The sequence below is a fragment of the Xyrauchen texanus genome, chromosome 10, assembly GCF_025860055.1.
Source record: "Xyrauchen texanus isolate HMW12.3.18 chromosome 10, RBS_HiC_50CHRs, whole genome shotgun sequence".
Lineage (NCBI taxonomy): Eukaryota > Metazoa > Chordata > Actinopteri > Cypriniformes > Catostomidae > Xyrauchen > Xyrauchen texanus.
The window spans coordinates 38883147-38909187 of NC_068285.1; the positions used below are offsets into that span (position 1 = coordinate 38883147).

At 36.5% G+C, this 26041-nt stretch overlaps 1 protein-coding gene across 1 annotated transcript in view; it reads left to right on the forward strand.

Annotated features, from left to right (window-relative positions):
* The window catches only part of LOC127650695 (glucocorticoid-induced transcript 1 protein-like), a 44528-nt gene extending 19697 nt beyond the window's left edge, over positions 1–24831 (forward strand). The window contains exons 2-8 of the mRNA XM_052136290.1: positions 760–911; positions 7200–7289; positions 15413–15568; positions 15668–15814; positions 18110–18320; positions 19520–19640; positions 21628–24831. Coding sequence (XP_051992250.1) covers positions 760–911; positions 7200–7289; positions 15413–15568; positions 15668–15814; positions 18110–18320; positions 19520–19640; positions 21628–21958 — 1208 coding nt within the window. The 3' untranslated portion in view covers positions 21959–24831. The remainder of the gene's footprint in view (positions 1–759; positions 912–7199; positions 7290–15412; positions 15569–15667; positions 15815–18109; positions 18321–19519; positions 19641–21627) is intronic.
* The last annotated feature ends 1210 nt before the right edge of the window (positions 24832–26041 follow it).

Consider the following 26041-nt stretch of genomic DNA (forward strand, 5'->3'; position numbering starts at 1 on the left):
ATATTTACTTGAATGGGGAAAGACTGGAATCACCAAAACAGCTGGTGAAGATTATGATCAAATTACAAAAATTAAATCTGACATCAATCCAATCTAAAATTGTGCTTATTTAACTCAAATCACACAAAAATAAAACCCAGTCATTTTCATACTGGTCCAGCTAATGCAAATGTGCATTGTCAATGAAAACTAACAGGTGTTGACTGTATCAAAAAGGTCATTGGCTCTTTTTATGAAGAGTGTTCCAAGTCAATCAAGGTTCCGTTTCATTTAGCGTGGTGCTTATAAGTTGGTAGCTGCCTACGAAGACAGTATACACCAAGGCAGCTCTCTAAGTTTTGTGACAAAGCTTATGTGTCATTTACATTAAAGATCCAAATAAATAGCTTTTAGTCTAGCTTTTTTTGGTGGATACAAACATCTTGGCATACTTTGGAATGGGTGACCTTTATGAGCTCAACAGTTCATGCTGCTTGATATAGAAACTTAAGCTGTAGTTTGAAGGTGGCTCAATCATTTACCATCCCACATAAGACTTTTATTGATGCAAAATCAACCATGCACCAACTGAGTTATTATATAACTGCAAAAACGAACCAATATGGTAATATATTTTTATTATATGTACTGTATGTGTGCATCAATAAACTGCTGTGGTTAACAGATTGAGAAATAACTTTAGGGCCGTCACCACCCCAGAACTTCTGCTCACCACCCACCTGTTCTTCTCTTTCTCTTTCTGTTTGTTTCATGTGGCAGTTGAGAAGTCAAAGTCGCAACAGGTGCGGAGCACAAGTGCTATCCGACGGACTTCCTCTCTGGGTGCTATCACCGGGCCCTACTTGATAGGGCAGTGGCCACGTGAATCCCACCTGCACAACATCTTGTGCATGAAAGACAAGTCCACACAGGTAGGCACTTTCACTGGCTGTCTTGCTTCTGGCATTAAAGCTGAAGTATGTAACTTTTTCTGTGTTAAAATGCCTTTATATCCCAGCTTAATATGCAGAGAAATTTTTTTCCAAACATTTTAAATTCTGTTGTGTGCTGCTAGTGGCACAGAAATGACATACTTCAGCTTTAAAGTCTATTCAGGTGTGTTTGCAAACCTTACACTGAAATGTGTTTTTGTCACGTGACCCCAAAAATGTGCTTCATCTGGTAACATCTATATTAACTGGTTTTATTCAAGTAAAAATATTATTTAACATACCTGAATCAACCAGATTAAGTACAAATAACTCTTTAAGGTAAAATTGCATGGTGCCACTTTTTACAGTGAAGGTTGAATACAATAAAAGGTACCATCATTCTTTCTTCTAGATTTGTGCATGTTTGCTGTGTGCACTGAGTTTTGTCCTTCACACTCCGTATGTTCACATGTACTTTAAAAGTTTGATTTCAGTCTGACTTTTTATTTGTCATGTAAACTATTTTGTCCAACTAAAATCAGACCAGTCCGTTTTTTGCGAAGTCAGTATGCCATAAACTACATGTTGTGCATACAATAATCTTACAGTTATTCAGTTCTGAAGCGACTCCAAGCACTCCAGTTACTGTACATTTGAAGTGCATTTTGTACCTTTTATTTATTTATTGTGTATTTAGCAGTTTTACTTTTGTATGGCTGTGCTTAGAGTCCATATATCCCTAAGAAATGCCTCCACTTACACAATTGTGAAATGAAATGTCTTTTTTGTCTACAAATTACATTTACACCGGTTTTTAGCATAGTCCACTTGGGAAAACTGAGACAAGTGAAGTCTGAGTGAAGTCCTGTCGTTCATACATTGATCTGTCTTGAGACAATCCACATTTGGCCGGGCAATCAGAACACTTCGAGGCCACTTCTCAGTTTCACTTTTGAGGTAGTTACTTCATTTTGGCATTAAAGAGCAGAGTTATGCTCTAGCTAAAAACACTAAGTTCCCATTCATGTTTTCCTATGTGCATAGGTGGTATTTGTCATTGTACCACAGGCAAAATGAAATCAATTTGGGAAGTTTAAGCAGTATTTTACCAATCAAGTATACAGAACAAGTTCTTGCTCATTTCTCGTGCATGTCCCTTCTTAATTAGCATTCCTCATGCATACCCGGCCTATAGTGAGGTACTGATTTACCCTCAAATGTCAGCAGGTGTGTCAGCCTGAACACAATCACCAACATGCCACAATCCTACCCACCATCTGCCTCTCCAGTGAAGGTGAGATTTGGCACCTGCAGGAGTGCAGTGTTTATGAAGTTAATGATTCAGCCAAACCTTTTATTGTGTGCCTCTGCATGCACCGAGTGTCATATTAACCACTCAGAAAGATGAGATCCCACAGGAATGTTGTTCGCTGTGTTTTGTGGCCTCCTTTGTTACCCCTCGATTTTGAAAGACAACTACATTGCACATCTGTTTGTGTCTGAATTTGTTTGTATTTACAATAATATGTTACAATATTTAACACATAATCATTCAAGGGGATTATGTCTGCATGTAATTCTGTTGGAAATCCACTTTTTAAATAAGGCTGCCCACATTTACATATTAACAATGTTATAGTGCAACGTCTGGTCCAGGAAGTAAAAATCCTATTTATTTTCTCCACAGGGGAATTGATTTTTAATGCTGAAATTTAAACCTTTGAAAACAGACCTACCAAAGATTCCCAGGTTGTTATTTGATGGTACTTTGTTGAAGCCATCAGTTGCTGTTTAATAGCAGTATTCTTAGTGAAGAACTACACTACCCATAATCCTGAAGAGAGATCAACCAATCAGAGTACCTTTGACTTTTGGCCCTATTTTTCAGTACTTTTTTGTTTCAAATTAAAGTTTGTGATGTTGTGATTCACCTGGGAGCTGGTTGGTTTGATTCATGGCTCTATTAAATCTCTATGGAAAAGTATTTGTTGTAAAAATACTTCCAGAACCAACAAGGCTGAAAAGTGGGTATGCACTGTTGTTCTCTATTCAGCATTTCTTAACTTGGATGGGGCATTGATACTCATTTCATATGCAAAGATGTTAGTCAGCCATACTTATATTCAAAAATACATATATTCAGACATGTATATTCAAGTCTTAAATGTCTATAATAATTACAATAGAAGTGTTGTATGTGGCCCCTTTAACACATGCACTCAGTGAATAAATGGTCAATGGTTTTGTGTTGTAGCCCAACTGGACTTGTAGGTCATGAGAGCAATAAGACAGTTACAGCATGTCACATGACCTCTAGCATCCTGTTTTCACTGCTACTTGGGAATGGAGGCCTCAGACTCTCTGCGGCTCTGCTTATCAACACTGAGATACTGTAAAGATGCTAAAGGCTTTTTGTGCGTACTGTATGCCCATCTATGGTGTGACATTTTCATGACATTTTTCTGCATGATAAAAGTGAATGTGTACTGGGGTTGTCAAATGACAAAATTATGTTATTTGAAAATGTATCTTTGTTGTTCCATGGAAGACAGAAAGTCTTATAGGTTTGAAACTGGTTTGAGGGTGAGTAAATAATTACAGTATTTTCATTTTTGGGTGAATTAGTCCTTTAATATACTTCTTAAAGCCTGGGTGTTACCAGGACAGGCTGTCTCAAGTCTCAAAAATGTATTACTCACTGGCCTCAAATAAATACAAATGACTGTAATTTTAACCTGTCTTCAAAATATTAGTGCAACAGCTCTATTGGGCTTGAGATTTTTTCCACTTCCTTTGTGTCAGTGATTCATTCCTGCTGTATCTGCTGAAACAGTCTGGTAACCATCTGTGACTTTGGGATGTTCTACTATCAGAAGAGCTGTACATCTCTATATGTTTATCACTTTTTTAAATTAAGTAATAGTTCACCCAAAAAATTGTATTATGTCCCTCGTGTCATTCCAAACCTGCATTGGCTGTCTTTCTTTCGTGGCACCTAAAATGAGAAATGAATGAATGTTTGAGGGTGATTGTCACAAAAAGGTTTTTGCATTGTGACATTATTTTCAGGACACACAAGCACGTTACCCTCCAATTGTCATTACCATAATATGTCCGAACGTTTTTATCTTTACTTTTTCCATTGTTTTCAGTGATGATCTTCATTACAACTATTACAGCACCAAAAAATGCTGTTGTACAATGGTTTATTTATTTAATTAAAATCTGCGAATATGTAAAGAAATGCCAACAAAAGGGAAGAGTGGAAGCAGCCTAGTGACATTTTCTGCTACACTTATCCTTTCAATCAACATTACGAGTCATGAGAACTGATTTCGTTTTAATTGTTAAACTGCAGATTCAGGTATTTACATTGTGCCTTTTACTTTGTACGATTTTATTGTGGTAATACACAACCCCCTTGTATGGTGCTCACAGCCTTTGAGAAGAGGCATGAAGCTTTCAGTGTGTTATTCTTCATTGATACAGAGACTTGGTGATGTTGCGTTGGGGATTGGGAGGGTGTTAGATTTCACAAGAATCATCCTCATGTTGCTCTTTTCCACAAAATAAAAGAATGGGTTAAGGAGCTGTCAAGATCTGAAAATTACGAAATGTTAAAAAATATCTTAAAAGTTGTCATCATGCATTCAAATATGGCACGTGACAATGACAATGGTTATTGTGTTTGTTGTAACCGTGTTTGTCAAAATGTGTCGCACCAAATTATTTTGTTAGTGGAATTTTTGGTCGTTTTTCAGTGAATAACGTCTTTGCTCTATTTCTCACACAAAGCTATGGTATAACTTCAGAAGACTTGGAATATTGCACAAAAGTCATATGGACAACTTTTTAGGTGTTTTATATCATTTTTGGAGCTTGACAGCCTATGGTCATGATAAACTATCATTGTCTGGTATACACAACACTTGTATTGTAATGCTGCTCACTAGAGACAATGAGAGGGCACAATCGTCGTCATGAATTCTGGACCCGGGCCACGGTGACGGCATACTATAGCCTAATCTAGCATGGCAGCTAATGTTAGCAACTTCATACAGTCTGGGAATGTCGAATTGCTTGCATTTGTAACAACACGCATCTGGTCGTCTAACTGTAGAACATAGGGTAAATATCGAAAATGACTCAAGCTTATCATCGATATTGTGGATTTTTTTATTTGCAATAACTATCGAGATCGTTTTATCACCTAGCCCTACAGAAGTGTCATTTTTGTGTGAACTACCTTTTTAAAAGTGTTTGAATTGCAGAAAGAAAGAGAATACAAAAATAGGCCTTCAAAGCCTTTGTCTATTCCCTTGGCCTTCTAATGTCGATCTGTTTCCAAAGGCCAGACTTTGAAGTGTGACGGCTATCTGGCTGATGAATGGAGGGGTTTCTCTGTTTCACAGGCCCTAAATCTGCCTCTGGCCACATCAGCAGCTGCAGGCAGTCCCACAGTGTCTCCATAAACTCAAAAAAGCCATGTGATACTATAAAGCATTCAAATGTTTATGATTTTGTTTTTCTACGTAAACATGCTCTAGATGGACGTCTTTGTCCTTTGCATTGCGTTTTGCTGTTTTACCAGCATTTTGTGCGCGAGTGCTATGTTGCCATGTGAAGGTAAAAGAAGTTGCTTCTCGAGACATCTACTTTCCGTTTTTTCCGTTACATCTAGATTTTTTAACACTATGTAACAGTGTTCGTATTTCAGGGCAAATGGAGGAGTCAGGAGGCAGCGGAAACACTCAACATGAGTACTTTTATTACTCCCTTTAGCATCGGCAAAAAGGGCTCATTGTGGCCAAATATACACGTAAGGTCACACGTGGATCGGAATTGTTGGTCCAGAACATCCCATAGATGCTCAATTGGATTGAGATCTGGGTAATTTGTAGGCCAAGTCAACACCTTGAACTCATTGTCATGTTCCTCAAACCATTACTGAAATTTGTGGCAGGGCGCATTATCCTGCTGAAAGAGGCCACTGCCATCAGATAATACCGCTGACATGAAGGGGTGTATGTGGTCTGCAACAATCTTTAGGTAGATAGTACATGTCAAATTAACATCCACATGAATGCAAGTTTCCCAGCAGAACATTGCCCACAGCCTCCGCCGGCCTGCCTTCTTCCCATAGTGCATCCTGCTGCCATCTCTACCCCAGGTAAACAATGCATTCAGCCATCCACATGATCAAAAAGAAAAGGTGATTCATCAGACCAGGCACCCTTCTTCCATTGCTCCATGGTCACTCTGACTGGTCTGTGGCTACGCAGACCCATATGCAGCAAGCTGTGATGCACTGTGTGTTCTGACACCTTTCTATCATGGCCAGCATTTAGTTTTTCAGCAATTTGTGCTACAGTAGCTCTTCTGTGGGATCAGACCAGACGGGCTAGCCTTCGCTCCCCAGGCAGATTAATGAGCCTTGGGCGCCCATGACCCTGTTGCTGATTCAGCGGTTGTCCATCCTTGGACCACTTTTGGTATGTACTAACCACAGCATATCGCAATTTGGCCCTTGTCGAAGTCGCTCCGATCCTTATGCTTGCCCATTTTTCCTGCTTCCAACACATGGAATTCAAGAACTGACTGTTCACTTGCTGACTAATATATCCCACCCCTTGACAGGTGCCATTGCATCGATTCACTTCACCTATCAGTGGTTTTAATGTTGTGACTGATCAGTGTATACTGTATAGCTGCCTTTACAAAGACAGTGTCACATTATGTGTTCATTCTTATACAGTACACAGCCGACAGAAAACAAGTTTGCTGAGTATCATGATAAAATGGTTCTGATGCCATTCACTGTAACTAACCTAAAATTAACACTATTCTGTTACTGCCTTATAAGAACCGTTATTTCCTTTAACAAATGCAAATCAAGCCTATTTTTGCTTGTTCTCAAACTGCTAAACAGACAAGGACAAACAGGAAGTTACTGGGGCATTCTCCTCTTCTTTTACATAATATACTGTACTATTAATCACACTGGCTGATGACATTTCAGGGCCTCACCTAAACACACTTTAGTGTGTGTGTGTGTGTGTGTGTGTGTGTGTGTGTGTGTGTGTGTGTGTGTGTGTGTGTGGTGTCAGCGTATATGCCTGCATCACATCCACATGTGCCCACAGACTTTCCTATAGCATGTTAGGTGACCGTTTATTTAAATGTATAAGGAACCTATGCAGGAACAATGCAGTCTTTGTGATGAGAAATAGTGGGTCAGGAGGATGAAGCATGAGAATGTAATGTATTGAGGTGTGTGTTTGTTTTCAGACTCCTGGATGTTGGAGTGACGAAACCGAAGAGAATAGGAACACACACCAGGGCTCGCCGTCCTGGGGCAGCACTGACCAGCTTAGAGAGGTACACACACTTACACACAGTATTAATTAATGAACTGGGGGCAGGTGGAATAAATTCTGTCTGCACTGTTTTTATTGTTATTATTATTTTTGGGATATTGTTAGATATATTTAAATGTGTCAGATTGACAACAGTCTTTGGTTGTTTTTGAATTGTGTCTCATGACATGATCTCCAAAACTGTTGACTAAGATAACATTTTAATGGCATTTCAAATCACCAATAATATCTGACAAATGTTATCATACATTTTGCTTATTTAGTTAAAATCAGGCTAAACAACCAGCCAATATGCATTCATATTTTACAGAAACAAGATGAGTCGCTGCTTTTACCAATATACTGATTGGCTCTTTTAACTGAAATGAAAATGACTTTATTCCCATTCTTCCAACTGATAATTTGCTAACTGTCTACCTGTTTTTGTTTATCATGAGAATGTGTCACATGTGTACTCCCTCTTGTCTCCTCCATAAAGTGTTAAATGCTGTTGCTGTCTTACAATGTTTTTCCCTGACATGTTTTCCACACCATTTTTTGTTAAATGAATATTAATTCAATGGATCATTGAACGAGAGCTTTGAATTGATTCTTTAAGGCAAACAGTTTGAACTGATTCACAAAATAAATAAACCTTGGCAGTGCTAAAGCCATTTTTGCTACTGAAATCAGAGACTCTGTTAAAACCATTAGTGTTAATTACGGGTAGGACGAGTTGGACATGTCCCCACTTTTTTGCCTTTGCTGATTTTGTCCCCTGCACTTTAAACAAAAAAAAAAGCTTTTGTCAGGTATGTGTCTACAGGAATCATCTCTAGTACTTGATCAGGAGTTTCCATTTCAGTCATTGTGTTATAATGAATGGTTATCTGGTGCTAAAATGTGTTAATGTTACAATGAGTGCTTGTATCAGTGGCGTTGACTGACTGTAGCAATGTTCACTCTCTCCTCCAGAGCTGGCGGTCCTTTCCATCAGAATCAAACTCTCACAATATATATTCAGCCACGTACAGATGCAATCTTTTATTAAAATAAAAAGTTTCAGATAACAACCCGGAACCCCTTGTACTAGAGGCAAAAATGCTACCTCTTGACCTATCAGTTATGCTTTCTAAAGTCGTGCTAGTCCATTTATTTCTCTAGAATACAATGGAAAATTTAAGGATAAAGTTAACTATTTATGAGAATAAATGGGTCATCAAGAATTACTATTTATCAGGGGCCTGGGTAGCTCAGAAAGTAAAGACGCTGACTACCACACCTGGAGTCGAAAGTTGGTTTCCAGGGCGTGCTATTTATCAAAACAGTAAAAGAAAATTTGGAATAATCTATGCATATCCTAATTCATATTCAAAAGCTTCACCATTTCGTGACATCATCACCCCACCCCCGGCCCCAAAACTGTCCCCATATTTTTTAACACCAAATGACTCTTGAAATTAAAGCTGTAATACACAAGTCATGATTGAGCATGAAATTAGTCTTCATTTTATATCGCCAGCAAAACAATTGCCAATTTATCGTGAATCTATGCAAATGTATGGCCCAACCCTATTTGTTGAAATTCTTCAATTGTTTTGAAATGTTGAAAAAGTTTCCCAGTCGTAATTACGACTTGAGGCGTCATTCATTTGCAACTTCCAAGTGGGATACTCATATTTACGCTAATTCCTATAGCACATAAAGGCAGCATTATTCTGACTCGCTGCACAGTGAGCACGGAGAGGATAAAGAGACCGCAAACGGGCATAAACATTCATTCAACTTCAAATAAACATGCAAATACAAATCTGAGTATACGTGATGTAGCGCGAGTCATGACAATCAGATGGTGTGTGGAGCGATTGAGACGGTTTGAGCGATCATGAGCACTATTAGCTTCTCCCTCTTCAACATGAGCGCTCTTCGGTGTCAATCAAACAAGCGTGCTTTTCAGGTGCTCTCAATATTTCATCAGTCACTCATCTCAGCACTATTCCCAATTTAATTGAGGATCCCAATTTAAATCAGACTGATGTTGGTCGCAATGCCAGTAATAACATATGTTTATTATTATAAATGTTTAACCTTAAATAACGGCACCGTGTCTTCATGCATTTGCTTAATATTTAGTGATTTGTATTCCAACATAATGCCAAAACGCAGTAAACAAATCATAAATACTAATGATTCTTCACTGGAGCAGTTTTGGAGCTAGTAATAGACAACTTTCATATGTTTGTACATATCTCTGCTATGTGTGATGCCCTCATTGTTTTTACTGGTTGCCATGTTACAATGACATATGAAATTGACAACAGAACTATTCATAACTGTTTCAAAACAACTAAATGTTAGCATCTCCATCCATTATCCTCCTCTGCCCTATTTATAGTTTTCCCAATGCCTCCAAGCTCTGGAACAATACTCATGTTTGTTTCACAGCAAGTAATATACGTTAAGTCATGTCTTGTGTTTGTCCACATTCTTATCAGATGGACTTTATATGTTGCTGGAAACCCTTGATCTTTGAGGTTGATTTAGGTAGGGCCCGTTGTCGCCTCTTGCATTTGTTAGATTTGACACCAGCTGCGTGCAGATGCAGAGTAATACATTTCCTGTGTAAACCCTCACACTCGCAACATTTTGTGCTGTATCGGAAGCATGGCTTCTCAGAATTGTTGCTACTTGCATCAGTTTTCAGCCAGAAAATAATGATGACATTGAGCAGTCTGGAAGTTAAATCAGTTAAAGAGACCGTTTAACCCAAAATGGAAATTTCTGTCATCATTTACTCTCTCTCATGTCTTTCCAAACCATTTCATCAAAACATGTACTAACAAAGACATTGAATGCATCTCAAATGATGCACCATACACTGTGCACTTACAATATACACCAGTGTTTTGATTGCAGAATGAAATAGTATGACCTGATTGAATTAGGGTAATGTTAAACGATCATTTTTAAATTAAATTGAACACATACCGGTACATTTATACTAAATATGAACTAATAAAACTAGATAGGCCAAATATTATATAGCAGAGTTGAAATATAGTGTAACTAAAGGGCGATTTCATTAAACTAAATTAGTCATTGTTAGTCCTTTCCATGCAAACACTTATTATAGATTGCACTTCATTCTCAAAAATTGGCTACTGCAATTTGGATTGCGATGTTAACACCATATTACAGCATCGGTAACACTGTCACGATTATAAAATCATCATCTGATCACGGTTATTTGATCTAACCACAGTTATTGTGCACTTCAAATTCCAATCACATTTTAATGCCCAAATAAAGGAATTTTAAGCGAATATATTAATGCCACTAACGGCGCGTTTGTGTCATTCAGTTGAACTTTGAGCTTCACTGAGCTGCAACGCACCGTCAACCAGTGCAGCTCCTGTTCGGAAGAACACGTGAAGCATTCTCAAGTGCTCTGATGTGCATGCCATAAGCAGAGGCTCACGCAAAACTTGCGCTAAAATATTAATAAACAAATAAAATCTCTGACAGTGAACTGAAAGTGCTGCGTCTTCAGGTTAAATGATTGTGTAATGGCAAATGTTTCTAGTCATGGTGGATTCATACAGGCAGTGTTAATGACACGCAGTGACACAGTGGAGGAGAGAAACTAATTCTGTGGAGTGAAAGAATAATGTTTTGCTTCATGAGAAATAAGGGCTAGTGGGTGTAATTTTCTTCTTTCGGCTGCTCCCGTTAGGGGTCGCCACAGCGGACCATCCGTGATCAGCATATTTGACTTGGCACAGGTTTTAAGCCAGATGCCCTTCCTGACGCAACCCCAGTGGCTGGGGGACTCTCACTCACACCTATGGGGCAATTTAGAGTCTCCGATTCACTTAACCTGCAGTGCTAATAGTGGGTGTAATCAGAGCATTAAAATAACATGAGAAAGTAGGACAGAAATATTTTAGTATTGTGTGTGTATATATAATATATATAATAAGAAATATATATTTGATGTAATATTTTTTTTATAAAAAATGATTTATAAAACAAATTTTTTAAACTTTAGTATATTTTAAGTACTTGGAAATATTTGGATATTTAAATAATTATTTTTCATGTCATTCATAAGTTTTAGAAGCCTTAAAAGGAAATCATGTATACCTATTTTATTATTTGAATATATACACACTACCTGTCAAAAGTTTTGAAACAGTTACTCAATCTTTATTATAATTTTCTTCACATTTTAGTATAGTAGTAAAGTCATCAAAACTATGGAACAACATAAATTGAAATATATTGGAATTATGTTGTGACAAAAATAAATCAAAACTGTACATCTTCAAAGTAGTCACACTTTGCCTAGAATTTGCAGACATAAACACTTGACATTTTCTCAACCAACTTCTTGATGAATCACACTGTGATGCTTTTTAAACAGTACTGAAGGAGTTCCCATCTATGTTGGGCACTTATTGGCTGCTTTTCTCTATTATTTGGTCCAAGTCATAAATGTTTTATTACATTTTAGTTTTATAATGAAATAAATTAATATGGTGGCACAATTATATTTTTGTCTATAAAACTAATTTCAAACATTTAAGCATATGCCTTCAGATCAAAATATTTTTAAGCTCATGAGAAACATTTCAGTCAAGTGTTTCAAAACTTTTGACCGTAGTGTGTGTGTGTGTGTGTGTGTGTGTGTGTGTGTATATATATATATATATATATATATATATATATATATGTATATGTATATGTATATGTATATATATATATATATATATATATATATATATATATAAATATATATATATATATAATATTTATTATTTATTATTTTGAAGTTAAATATGTAAAATTACTTCTTAAAGTACACATGCACCATACGAAATCATGACATCAATGACAATTAATCGTGAAAGCCCTAAAACAGACAAGTAATTTTCATAATAGCAATTATTTGTTTGACAATTAATCTTAAACCAAATTTCATAATTGTGACGGCTCAATTTATAAGAGATGTTTTTATACATTTTCTGTTGGTCATATCAGCAGTAATTCATCAAATAATGATCAAATTATGAAGATGTTGATTATAACCTGGCATAAATCCAGATGCAGAGTGTAGTCAAGTGCACTTTCAGCAGCTTAAAGAGATGATTCTGGTGTCTGGATCACAGTAGTCATTCCCCAGCTTTTCAGATAAGCGATAGTGGATGGTTTAGGTGAGCGTTCACCATACATTGTGAGCAATGAAACTTTTTGTGGCACTTTTGAGTAGCTCTTTCCTGGAAAAGCAACGCTATTGTTAATTAGCTGCACTTTCGTTCAGGGTTCCCGTGGGTCCTTAAAGTATTCAAATGTCTTAAGATTTTAGTTTTCCAAAATGTAAGCTCATAAACTATCTTAAATATCTTAAATGATAGCAAATGTCTTAATTATCATTTTAAGAGATCTTAAATTTGGGGGCGGAAAGACGGCAATCTTGATATGTCCTAATGTGTTTATCAAACTTCAAAAGAATATGATTTAATTAAATAAATGCATGCGCTGCATCCTTCAGAGTGAGACGTGGCACTGTTGTATTTTTTTGTAATATGTTGTAAATTATTGTAGGAGTGCACATTTGATTGAACAGCTGGAAGCAGTGCAGCACATACAATTCAAAATAAGAGTCCCGTGCGTATTTCAGTCTTTAAAGTTAAATGTTCTGCGCTATGAATCAAATTTCCCCAATAAATCAGCAAAATCCAATATTGATCGACCTCTAATTTGTATTTAATTATAAAATGGGACATAAACCAATTTTAATGTGTGCGCCTCTGCCAGTTTAATAAGAGTCTGTGATGCATCATTTATGTTGAGATTGTGTGGGTTTGTTTTGGTATGGAAATACGGTACTAATTTTATTTGTTCAGGGCTTGATAAAAGTCTTAAGTCTTAAATTAGATTTTTAAAACCTGTTGTCATACTATCGAAAATGTTAAGTTAGTATCGTCACTACTTTTAGTTATTCCCTAACACCGCTGTAGTACTCATGAAGTGTATGTATTTTCAAAGTGAAGGACAGTCTGAAATGGAACACTAACGTGATTTTATTTTTAACAGCTGACATTTCAAATGCACTCGATGCATTGCCGCTAACTTTAGCACGTTAGCCAAATTCAGTTTAGCACTTTCATCTCAAATAATGTACATATTCACACAGCGTGGGGTTATGGTCAGGTATTCAACTCACAATTGTAAGGTGTTGTCTTCACAGAAGTTTCGCCAGTTGCCACATTCACCATTCATTTCAAGTGTTTTGTTAAACCAGTATCACGATCAGGTAACCTCGCCACTACAGCTATTTAGAACAAGCGTTGAGACATGAAGTGTCTAACATTGCAAACTCTGTTTTTGGCTGAAGAAGTACATCATTCAGGTACTCGTTGTACTACTCTACGTTTCATTGCATTTTCCAGTGAGAACACACTACTCAAACTACAAAAGGAAAATAGTGCAGAAGAATGCAATTTGAGTTGCAGCTTTTCTATCTTCTATGGAATACAAATGAGCTGTTTTTAAAAATGGTCATTTCTTCAAATATAAAGCATTTTCTTCACACTGTTCTTTTGCATTCAGTGAATAATGGTATACATTTAGTCATTTAAATTTCAATGTAAGTTCCCACCATACCTCTTTAATCTTATTCATGCTTATGTACATTCAAATATGGCATATTAAAAGAATATTACAGGTTCAATACAGGTTAAGCTCAGTCGACAGCATTTGTGGCATAATATTGATTTACAACAAAAATCAGTTTTGGCTGGCACCTCTTATTTTCGTTCTTTTTTTTTTTTTCTCCCCAATTTGGAATGCCCAATTCACAATGCGCTCTTCAGACCTCATTTGACCTTGACCATATTTAATTGTACATGAATGTGATTATAAATCTAGACCATAGGGGAAGATTTTCAGTGAACTACAACATAAAATTTACTCCATTTCTCACACAGCAGTGTACAAGTATATTCATTGTAAAAAAAAAAACATAATTCTTTTTATTTGTGGTGCTTGGCAGCCCTAGTCTCCATGACCATAGTCTTTTCCAAGAAAGGCGCATGTTTAAGCCACTTTTCCTTCCACACATATAGGAAGTTCATGTCCTCGGTTTCAAAATTTTTATCCCGGTTCACGTCAAGTGCTTCCACTTAGTGGCTTGTAACTCTTTACTCCCCTTAAGTGGATTTAGTTAATGTATATTGACTTACTTACGAGGGCTTTACACAAGAGCATATTCAGGATTTCCCTTAGTTACAGCTGAGCTTATCTTTATCTAGTGTTGGCACCAGGAAACATCTTTCTCTCACTGTAATTCTCAAGCACAGAATTTGTTTCTTGTTTGCTGCTGGAATGTGGAAAAACATGTTCCTCAATGTTCAGTACAGAAGACAAGATGCAGCAAGTCATTTGCAACAAATTTGCTTCCTCTAATCTTTAACAAACAGAGGTGGCTTGAAACTGCCTTCTGTTGAGGTGTGGTGCTGGCTGTAGTTTTATATTTATAATGATTTATGAAGACAAACGCCCATGGCAAGAAAGAACCATTAACCAATTGTGTGATCAGCACAAACACACAAGGTTAGACTTGTTTGATTGTTCTCATATATACAGTCAGTAAACACTGCAAGTAAACAGTTTTTGATCAAGTAAGTTTTAGAGGGTAGAGCGGCCCACTTGGTGAACCCTGAGGAACACCTCCAGCTGTAGTTGTTGAAGCTAAGAGGTTTTTGTAGTAGATCAATTAAAGTCTATAAAGGGGATTCTCTGCTGTATTTTCTACTATAGTCAACCAAACTTAATACGTGCTGAAATATACTGTATATGGCTTTTATTACATTTTTTTCATACGTTATGATGGACTTCAGAAATTAACTGTTTTGTAGTGACCCCTTGTGGTCATTTCTGCTGTAAATGCATTACAAGAGATGCATCTAATTCAAGCTACTTGCTAAAGGACGTTTCTGTAGATACAAGCAGCCATGTGAAGTGCATTAGGCAAATTATATGGCATTGATGGCTGTTCAGTTGGTTGAATTTGGCTGCATTGCCAAAAATACTTATTTGTTGTCTCTGTTCTGACACATATATAACATTTTCTATCACTTTCAGATCGCTAAGCTCAGGTTGCAGCTGCAGCGCAGTAAGCAGGGCGCAGGCCGACAGTGTAAGGACAGTAAAGATTGTCTGTCACCCCTCCAGTGCTGTACCAGCAGCACCATCACCATCATTACTGCCACTAGCATCAGCACAGCCAGCCAAGCTCCGGTCCGCACACAGATAATTAATATCATTGTGTTCTATAGTAACATCTAGAACGTGCTATATGTTTAGTCAGATGTGAACTTGAATTGTCTCCTCCTGCAGTCCATGTCGAAGTCAGCACAGATGCCACTGTCTAACATCACAGTGCCAAAGCCTTCCATCTCCAGAGTGCCCAGCAGCATGGAGGGCATCAACCACGAGCTGGAGAAAGTCTTCATCAAAGACAATGGAGAAAAAGAGGAGCTGAAGGTACACACACACTGAGGAGAAAAAATTGTAAAAATATCTAAACAAAATACTTAAACTTGAGAAACAAAATGACAGAAGATACAGTATTAAGTCTTGCTTTTAGAGAAATCTAACAACATTTAATAATGTTAATGTTTTAGTTACGTTTATGTAAAATTTGCCAATGGAGTTCAAAAAACACAGCCCACTGGCAAATTGTTTTTTCTTGTTTTATCTGAACCCCGCCAAATTGTGTTATATTTCTCTGAAATCAAGACTTGATATCTAATGCCCTTTTGCTTTGAGTAATTTTTTCTTGTTTTGAGGATGTTAATAGATTTTAATAGAAGACATACAGTCAGGTCCATAAATATTGGGACATCGACACAATTCTAATCTTTTTGGCTCTATACACCACAATGGATTTGAAATGAAACGAACAAGATGTGCTTTAACTGCAGACTTTCAGCTTTAATTTGAGGGTATTTACATCCAAATCAGGTGAACGGTGTAGGAATTACAACAGTTTGTATATGTGCCTCCCACTTTTTAAGGGACCGAAATCTGTAATGGGACAGATTAACAATCATAAATCAAACTTTCACTTTTTAATACTTGGTTGCAAATCCTTTGCAGTCAATTACAGCCTGAAGTCTGGAACGCATAGACATCACCAGACGCTGGGTTTCATCTTGCTCTTTTCATTTCAAAGCCATTGTGGTGGTGTATAGAGCCAAAAAGATTAGAATTGTGCCGATGTCCCAATATTTTTGGACCTGACTGTAAATATTCTTAAGAAAATTATTTTTGCAGTACAGAGTTAAATTCCAAATTTTAGTCATGAAAAAAATGCACATCAAGATGTCAGTAGTGCATCTCTCTGCATTGAAATATTGTATTGCATACACTATCGGTCAAAAGTTGGGACACATTGGACTGAAATTGTTTGTGATAAGGGATGGAAATAGTACGAAGTTTTGTGATTTAACGTTTCCGGTTCCTTAATTGTTCTGTTCTTTTAGGACTTTTGCGGTAAATTCTAATTGGAATCGGCAGCCTTTTACCAATTGAAGAGATGATTTTATATTTTAACAGAAATATTCTTACAAAAGATGTTTACGTTTTTATATATATATACACACACACACACACACACACACACACCTATACTGCAATTAATGCAGTATCTGCTTTCTTTTTTTTTACTTCCTGAAAGTTCTCGCGATAGGAGAAAGTTGTCCCGAGTTGTTCCTGGCAGGCCACTCAGCCTTAAAGGCTCTGATTAGGATGGGGGTGGGGTAGGGCATCTGCTACCTGCCAGGAACCTATCCTGGCACATTTGTATTTGTACATTTCATGAAGACTTCACCCTCAAGCGGCGAACCAGGCCTGCGAGAGATACAGGCAAGCTGCTGTACCTCTTTGTATCGCATGAAAATGCTCACTTTCATCTGAACCACTGTCAAAATGTAATCTGTCCGGGAGACTTAGTGTGTGAGCGGATTAGACTGCAGGGCCTGGCCGTTCAGCAAGCTGCACTCAGGTATACTTGTAGAGACATTGTGTGTGTATATATATATATATATATATATATTTATATATCAGTACTGTATATATACTTTTGTGTAATAATTGGTATTTTATATATATTTATAAAATACCAATTATTACACAAGTTCTGAAATGTCTAATTACAGTAATGGTTCATTTTGTCGAAAGGAATGACTTGCGGTTCAGTAATTTTTTCATTCACTAACAGGAACCGGGAACAGGAACTTCTTTGAGAGGTAGCACTGTATGTTTTGCAATGTAGATTCAAAAGAACCAGCTCATGAGAATGAGTGGTAGCTGGAAACGCTTTCAGAGTACAGTATTGTAGCGTGGTGTTCTGTCCACATCATCGACGTATGAATATGCGTTTGAAAACCATTTACTAGAGGTCTTTAAGATCATTCCGATATTATTTATTTTATTTTATTTTGAACCAGTTCTGAAATACAACCTGTATTTAATTCCCAACCTTACAATGTTTAACAAGTATAAGGGGCTATTTACACGTGCATTAAAAAGAAAGACGAAAAAAAAAGCTAGATAAAGCCCAGTGAATGAAAAGTTGATCTTTTCATTTGACAGCATCTTATAAGTACTCTGCTCATGGCATGACATTCTGACAAAGCAGTGAGATGCATCACAATGGGTAAAGACAAAAGGTTTGTCCTGTATGAACAGCCCCCTACTGATTCTATTGTTGCGTGCTAGAATGTTCACGTAGCATAATTTTCTGAGTCTCTCTCTCTCTCTGTGACTGGCTCTCAGGCGCTGGAGGTTCCTGATGGACGCAGGGCTCCGTTTCGTCCCCAGCAGCGCAGCGGCAGTAGTCGTGGAATTGACACTCAGACGCCCTCAGTGCTTGGACGCTCCAGTAGCTGCTCCAGTCTGTCACCCTGTCCCTCACCCGCATGCCCACCCCGCTCACACGATGGCAGCCCTTACTCCAATGACGAGATGCTTGATGACAGAGACAAAGGTCAGACCTACAGACTACTCTCACATTGGGGCTGCAACTAACAATAATTTTTATAATTGTTTAATCTAACGATGATTAGAATTGGTTATTTGGTGATTATTGCAATGATTAATCATTAGCTCTTAACCGATTATTCAGCCTGTGCCCGACTTAAAAGGTTGTATTAAATGTGCTTACTAACAATAAAGAGGACAAAATCATCTTTTAAAAATACCTCTAAATGACCTTCACTGAATTAAAGGGAAAATTACTTTTTATTAAGTTTAATTCAGTAAAGAAATTCACTGCAAAAAACCTATTTCTATCGAGTGTTTTTGTCTTGTTTTCTGTTTAAAATGGTCTAAAAATCCTTAAAATAAAATACATTTAATTGAGAATCAACATATAAGATATTTAGACTTGCTTTGAGAGGATGTATCTTAAACATAAGTGTATTTTTCACTTGGTTAAACTTCTGAGAGTGTCGTGAAGACAAAATATATTCAAGCTCTATTCTCTAAAGGCAAATCTAAATATCTCATGTGCTGCTTCTCAGGTCAATGCATATTTTTTAAAGGATTTTTAGATATTTAAAAATATTTAAATAAAAAATATCTTATTCAACATTCTCCAATAACAGTTATTTCTTCTGCAGTATAGCTGCTAAAGTAAATGTACATTGTTTTAAAGGAGTTTTACATATTTATATTGGAAAACAATAAAAATAAATAAATAAATGTATTTTGTTGCTGTGTATAATGGGGCGAAGACTTCAATCCATCTTTAAATAAAACAAACTCTCTCTTATTAATAAAGCTGCGTATTGTCAACTTTCTTCACAATAAGAAATGAACAGTGACACATATATTATGATTTAATAAGTCACGAGCCATCACAGTATAATTTAGCTGCATTAAGCTTGAGGGATGAGTGTCCCTGCGACAGAGAATGACTCCTACGGTGCATTTTGTTATTATTATTTATTTATTTTGGTGGTGCAATCTTTACAGAGAGACTAAAAAGAGGGCAATGTAAAGGTTAAGACAGTTGATAGTCACAAAATGATCATATTGAAGTTGGTCAAGGAGCAATTTGTAGGCTTCTTTGTACCAAAACCACCAGAACATAATTTTAACAGTGGATTAAATGTTATAATATGAAAAATTGATGGTCACCAATTCTCTGCTCTGTGTAGAGTAATTTCTATGTTCTGACTGCAGATAGCGGCAGCAGTTCTCCTCTGCCCAAGTTCGCCTCATCTCCAAAGCCCAACAACAGCTACATGTTTAAACGAGAGCCTCCAGAGGGCTGTGAGAAGATTAAAGTGTTTGAGGAAATGACGTAAGTTGAGCTTTTTTCTGTGGATAACTTTGCTTCTAGCAAAATTCCCTAGAGCACACGGAGTGAAATACTGTATCCCACAAAGCAATGTCCTCAAATTAATCTTCCTTTTTGAGAATGACAAATAATCTGAAAGCAATAATAATTGTGATCTCCTTTCTGAATCTTTATTTGATTGGACTGCCAAACGTTGGGCCATTTTTAAACAAAATTGGATTGAAAAATTCCAAATTAACATATTATTTCCAAGATTGTAACTGGACGCCTTTTGCTGTTGTAAGCATCCAACCGATGTTACATTGCACTGTTTCAAATGTTTAGAGTTGCATATTGCACATTACATGTTGTGTAATGTTATGCAGTCATTTTGAACATTCCTTTGTCTAGAGGAGGAGTTTTTAACAGAACCAGGTTCCCTGATATAAAAAAAGCATTATTAAACATCTATAACTACTATAGTAGGTTCATATGCACAAAATAATAATAATAATAATAATAATAACTAGATAGGTAACTGGATAGATGGGGATATATATATATATATATATATATATATATATATATATATATATATATATATATATATATATAAAGATAGATTGATAGATAGATAGATAGATAGAAAAGAAAGATATATAGACGGACAGATAGATAGATAGCTAGAAAATAAACATACTGATGGATGGACTGATGGATGAATGAATAGATGGATGGATGGATGAATAGAAAAGATAGATTGATTGATAGAAAAGAAAGATATATTGACAGACGGATGGATAGATAGCTAGAAAATAAACATATACAGATGATTGATGGATGGATAGATAGATAGAAAAGAAAGATATATTGACGGACAGATGGTCAGATAGCTAGAAAATAAACATATACAGACAGATAGATAGATAGACAGACAGACAGACGGATGGACAGACAGATAGATAGCTAGAAAATAAACATATACAGATAGATAGATAGAAAAGAAAGATATATTGATGGACTGATGGATAGACAGCTAGAAAATAAACATATACGGATGGATGGATGGATTTATTGATTGATAGAAAATAAATATAGATAGATAGATAGATAGATAGATAGATAGATAGATAGATAGATAGATAGATAGAAAAGAAAGATATTTTGACGGACAGATGGTTAGATAGACGGACGGACGGATGGATAGCTAGAAAATAAACATATACAGATAGATAGATAGATAGATAGATAGATAGATAGATAGATAGATAGATAGATAGAAAATAAATATGGATGGATGGATAGATAGATAGAAAAGAAAGATATATTGATGGACAGATGGTTAGCTAGAAAATAAAGATAGATAGATGGATAGATAGATGGATGGATAGAGTTATCTCAAGACTGTGCTGATGAGAGAAACTACAGTGGAGAGAGAGAATGGAATATAATAAAGACACATACTTCTGAAAATGTGATTTACACCAGGAGAAGACGGACACATCTCACACGAGCTGTAGATAAACAACTAGTTCAGTTTGGTTCCTTACACACTACTTGGAATTTATGAAAAGCAATTACCTGAACTTTTCGAGAGTTCATTTGGTTGTAGAATGCGGTTGTCACTCCCATAAATTACTGAACGTGTGTGTACAGAACAGGATTAAACACTAAGAGGTGAACTGAAAAATGTATTTAACTGCAGTGTGTGTGGCCTTTAAATAAGTCTGTCAATCAGAAAACTTTCAGAAAAGTATTTGTCAAGTCAACATCAAAGTTAATCTTGACAAATTTAACTTATGTAGTTACATAATATAATGCTTCAATGATTATTAAAACTGCACTGCTCATACCCAACACTGAAAGCTGCAGCTCTGAAGAACCCAGAATTGCGGTTGCATTTGTCCACGGACCTCCACAACCCTTGTGCCATAGTCCCCTGGTTGAAAATTCTAAGACTAGGACTTGAGTCATTTTCTTCTCTAATTAGTTTTCCCCCCCTCTTTCTCAGGTCCAGACAGTCTGCTACCGTCCCCCTGTTCTCCTGCCCTGATAAAAACAAAGTGAACTTCATCTCCACTGGCTCAGCGTTCTGTCCGGTCAGGCTCCCTGGCTCCCTGCTCCAGCACTCCAGCTCACAGCAGGAGGACGAGGCGTCCCAGGACCCCCAGGCCGGTGCCAGCTCATCATGCCCCCTTGCCCCTCACTATCACATGCCCACTCAGGTCTCCACCAGCACCAGCACAGATGACCCCCCGGAATCACTTGCCATTTCTCCCTCCCAACAGCAGGAGGCGGCGTCAGAATCGCCCTCGCAGCCGCAGAACTTTGAAGTCAGCTAAACTTGCACAGAGCTGGTCTCTGTCGCAACCCCGCCTGTCCCAGGCTGTGTAGAGGACCGTTACGCACCCAAATTTCCTTCTATTTCTCTGATGGACCCCACCTTTGTGCTGAATCTTTACTGTCTGCATGGCATAACAGCTGTGGCCCAAATAAATATCACCAATGTGTTCAGAGCAAGAGTTTTGAAGTGCTGGTAATTGCAGCCGAACGGTAGAATATGTGGCAATGCCACTCTTTTATGTTTTGACAGGAACAACGTCTGGAAAGCTGAATGGAACTGTGCATTATGGGAAAAGGCTCCATGGACCTTAGAATATGCAAATCTAAAGTTAAAATGGCTTCACTGTTATCTTAAATAATATAAAGATATGAGTGAGCTATACTGCCCTACAAAGACAAAATGCAGTAACTACGCTATTGCTATTGATGAAACTGGAGAAAATGGCTCCACAGAAGGTATTGTGGTTTTGTAGTTTCTGCAATTTGAACACATTTGCTCTGAATCTGAGCATAGTTGAGTCAACCCCGTCTCAGTACAGATCATAGTCTTGAGACCTGATTTCAGTCGCAACTCATTTTTGACTAAATGTGTACTTATTAAGTTTTGCCTTTGTATGGCAGGATAAGAGTCCAATCACCGAAATGTTATTTATTACATATTCCTTTTAATAAGTTAATTTACATTCCAGATATTTCCATTGTGCTTTTTTTTTGTGTCATGTATACAGATGTGGATGCGTTTGCCTTTACATTATTCATTTGATCCTTGATTCAACCCGAGCAACTGAACAGCTGTTTTTCAACGCAGCTTTGTTTTCCTGTGTGCTTAAAATTTAAGCAAAATGGCTTTTGTATGAGCATTATAATCACACAGCGCATAGTTTAATACACCATTGATTTATAAGGGAAAAAAAGATTAAAGCTTTAATGAAGGTCTTGACAGCATCAGGGGCATGCATTTGAAACTGATGGTATGTTTATCATTTAAATTATGTGTTGTGTTCTCTTTCAACATTCACAGTATTAATAAGCTCTCTCTATCAATATATCTATATACAAAAAAAAAATCTATATATAAAAAAAGCTTGTTTGAAGTTAAAACCATGCATTGCTGTGTTATGTACATTATGAAAAATTAGCTATACTCCACAGGTTTACGTTTACACTATCCAGGTTTCCTACCTTCTCAGTATATTGCAGAAATATAGAAAAATGGAAATGACAAAAGTTTTTTTTTTTTTCAATTTGTTGCACAGTGTCAGCCTATGGCCTCGCTTCAGGTGTATGACTTGGTGTTTAAACTCAGGTAATTTGAAATGTACGTCCCCAATCTGATCTGTTTCAGCATCTTTCACTGTTCCTATCCAATCATTTCCTGCATTCCATGACACTCCTCATTGGGACGTGCTATCTGGATAATATCTGACGATTGACTGTGTGAAAAACTGATGTAGCTGAGAGGCTAAAGGTTTTAATCAAACGCATTGTGTGTGCTGCAAACATTAGAAAGGCCATGTGACCCCCCCCCCCATACATGTGCTCAGAGGCAAATATAATATTACTATCTAATCTTTAAAACACTATAGTTCAAAACTATATTTGGAAAGACAATACATGCCATATTAAAGTGTTTGATTGCGGGATAAACAGCTGTTAACTGTTCTTAAATCAAAACAAAGTTATTAAAAATCAAATTTGCATAAAAAAATGAAACGTATTTTATTGATCTGTAATTGTTTTTCATCATGACATCATTTTCATAATAGGTAAGCTAAGATTCTCTCCTCATTTACTCATCTTTATGCCATCACCATGCAAGTTAATGGTGACCAGACCTTTTAAGCACCTAAAAGCACATAAAGACAGCATAAAATAACCCATATGACTCCAGTTGTTTAATCCATGTCTTCAGAAGTGATTTGATAGGTGGGGGTGGGACACATACCAATGTTTAAGTCCTTTTTTACTATAGGCTCAATCTCCACTTTCACTTTACTTCCACATTCTTCTTTTGTTTTTTGCTGATTCACTTTTTTCATGCATATCGCGACCTACTAGTCAAAGGTGCAGAGTTATAGCAAAAAGGACTTGAATAGGAATCCTTTTCTCACCAACACATCATATTGCTTCTGAAGACATGGATTAAACCACTGGAGTCTTATGGCTGCCCTTATGTGTTTTTTGGAGCTTCAAAGTTTTATTGACCATTCACTTCAATGGACCTACATTGTATGGACCTACAGAGCTGAAATATTCTTCTAAAACTCTGTGTTCTGCTGAAGAAAGAAAGCCATACACATCTGGGATAGCAGGGTCAGTGAATGATGACATCATTTTCTGAATTTTGAGGAGAACTAACCCTTTAAATCATTCAAAACACATTATACAAAAATAACTACTTTCTCATACCCCAGCTTAATATGCAGAGACAACTAGAAGTACGCCAATTGTACGTTTATCTTCTCGAAAACTGAAAATGCTGTGTGTCTGTGGTGCTATTCAAATTCCTCTTTATTTTCAGCAGCCCATCAAGCCTGACACAACAACACTGACTCAACCTTTTAAAGCCTTTTTTTAAATACTTGTTTTTTTATTATTACATCAACATCTAATCAACACAAATTACATTTCTATAAACCTTGTATCACCTCGGACTTATTTGTCAATGACTCATAAACAATTTACAGCTGAAATAATAATAATGAAAAAAACATTCTCACTACAGTAATGGTAATTGGGGGTTATAAAAGCATCTTAATGTAAGATAGGCTTCATTTTCTTTATGTGGAGATGAATTTGTAAATTAGTTGAATATGTTAAGCTGACTGTCTGTTCACACTCATCAATGGCAATAAATTATTTTGCTGTCTTGACAACAAATCAGGCCTATAGTGTGTGTGTGTGTGTTTGTGTGAGCGTGTATTTATCACTTTGTGGGTATCAAATGTCCCCATAAGGATAGTAAAACCTGAAATGTTTGACCTTGTGGGGACATTTTGTCGGTCCCCATGAAGAAAACAGCTTATAAATCATACTAATTTATGTTTTTTGAAAATGTAAAAATGCAGAATGTTTTCTGTGAGGGTTAGGTTTAGGGGTAGGGTTAGGTTTAGGGGATAGAATATAAAGTTTGTACAGTATAAAAACCATTATGTCTATGGAAAGTCCCCATAAAACATGGAAACACAACGTGTGTGTGTGTGTGTGTGTGTGTGTGTGAGATGGATGGCATAATGTTGATTAACACAACAATTAATTTTGACATCTCCTTTTCTTAATAAAAATAAAAAAGCAGAAATCTGTATTAATGTGAGGGATTTACAATGTTTGGTGAATGAGGTCAATCCATAAACATTAAAACACTCACCGTTTCAAATGTATAGACACAAGATGTTGACAATATAGATGTTAACATGATGTTAGTGTAAAATAATAGCTTGCTAACCTTTTCTGTGCATAGTTACCGAATATCTCATTTTACCGTTGACATGACAACATAACATCGGTGACATATACAATACAGTAACTATGTTCTTCCGCATAGAACAGCAGTCTGCTGCAAAAACGAACGTTTTCCACCTTTTTTCTTATTTTTAGAGCTGCGGGGTGTCGGACAGGCAGGGTTGGGAGGTTACTTTTTAAACGTATTCCACTACAGATTATAGAATATATGCTGTAGGCCTACAGTGTAACTTGTAATGTATTTCATTATATTACTCAATGTCAGTAATGTATTCTAAATACTTTGGATTACTTCTTCAGCACTTGTAGATTTTTTTCACTTGTTTTGACTATAAAAACAAAATACACATGTTAAAAATACATTCTTTGTAAAACTGAAATATTATATGCAGTGTTGGCTTAAAACGAGATAAATCAAATCGATCTTGTTTTAAGGATTTTTATATATTTTTAAGGAAAACAATTATTATCAAGAATATGATTTTTGCCCTAATATCAAAGATCTTACTAGAATAAAATAAATTCTGTTCCAACATGAATTTTCTTGATAAAAATATGATCGTGTCTGGTAGCATGTGCATGTAAAATGGCTAGAAATAACATTTTATCTTAGCATAAAG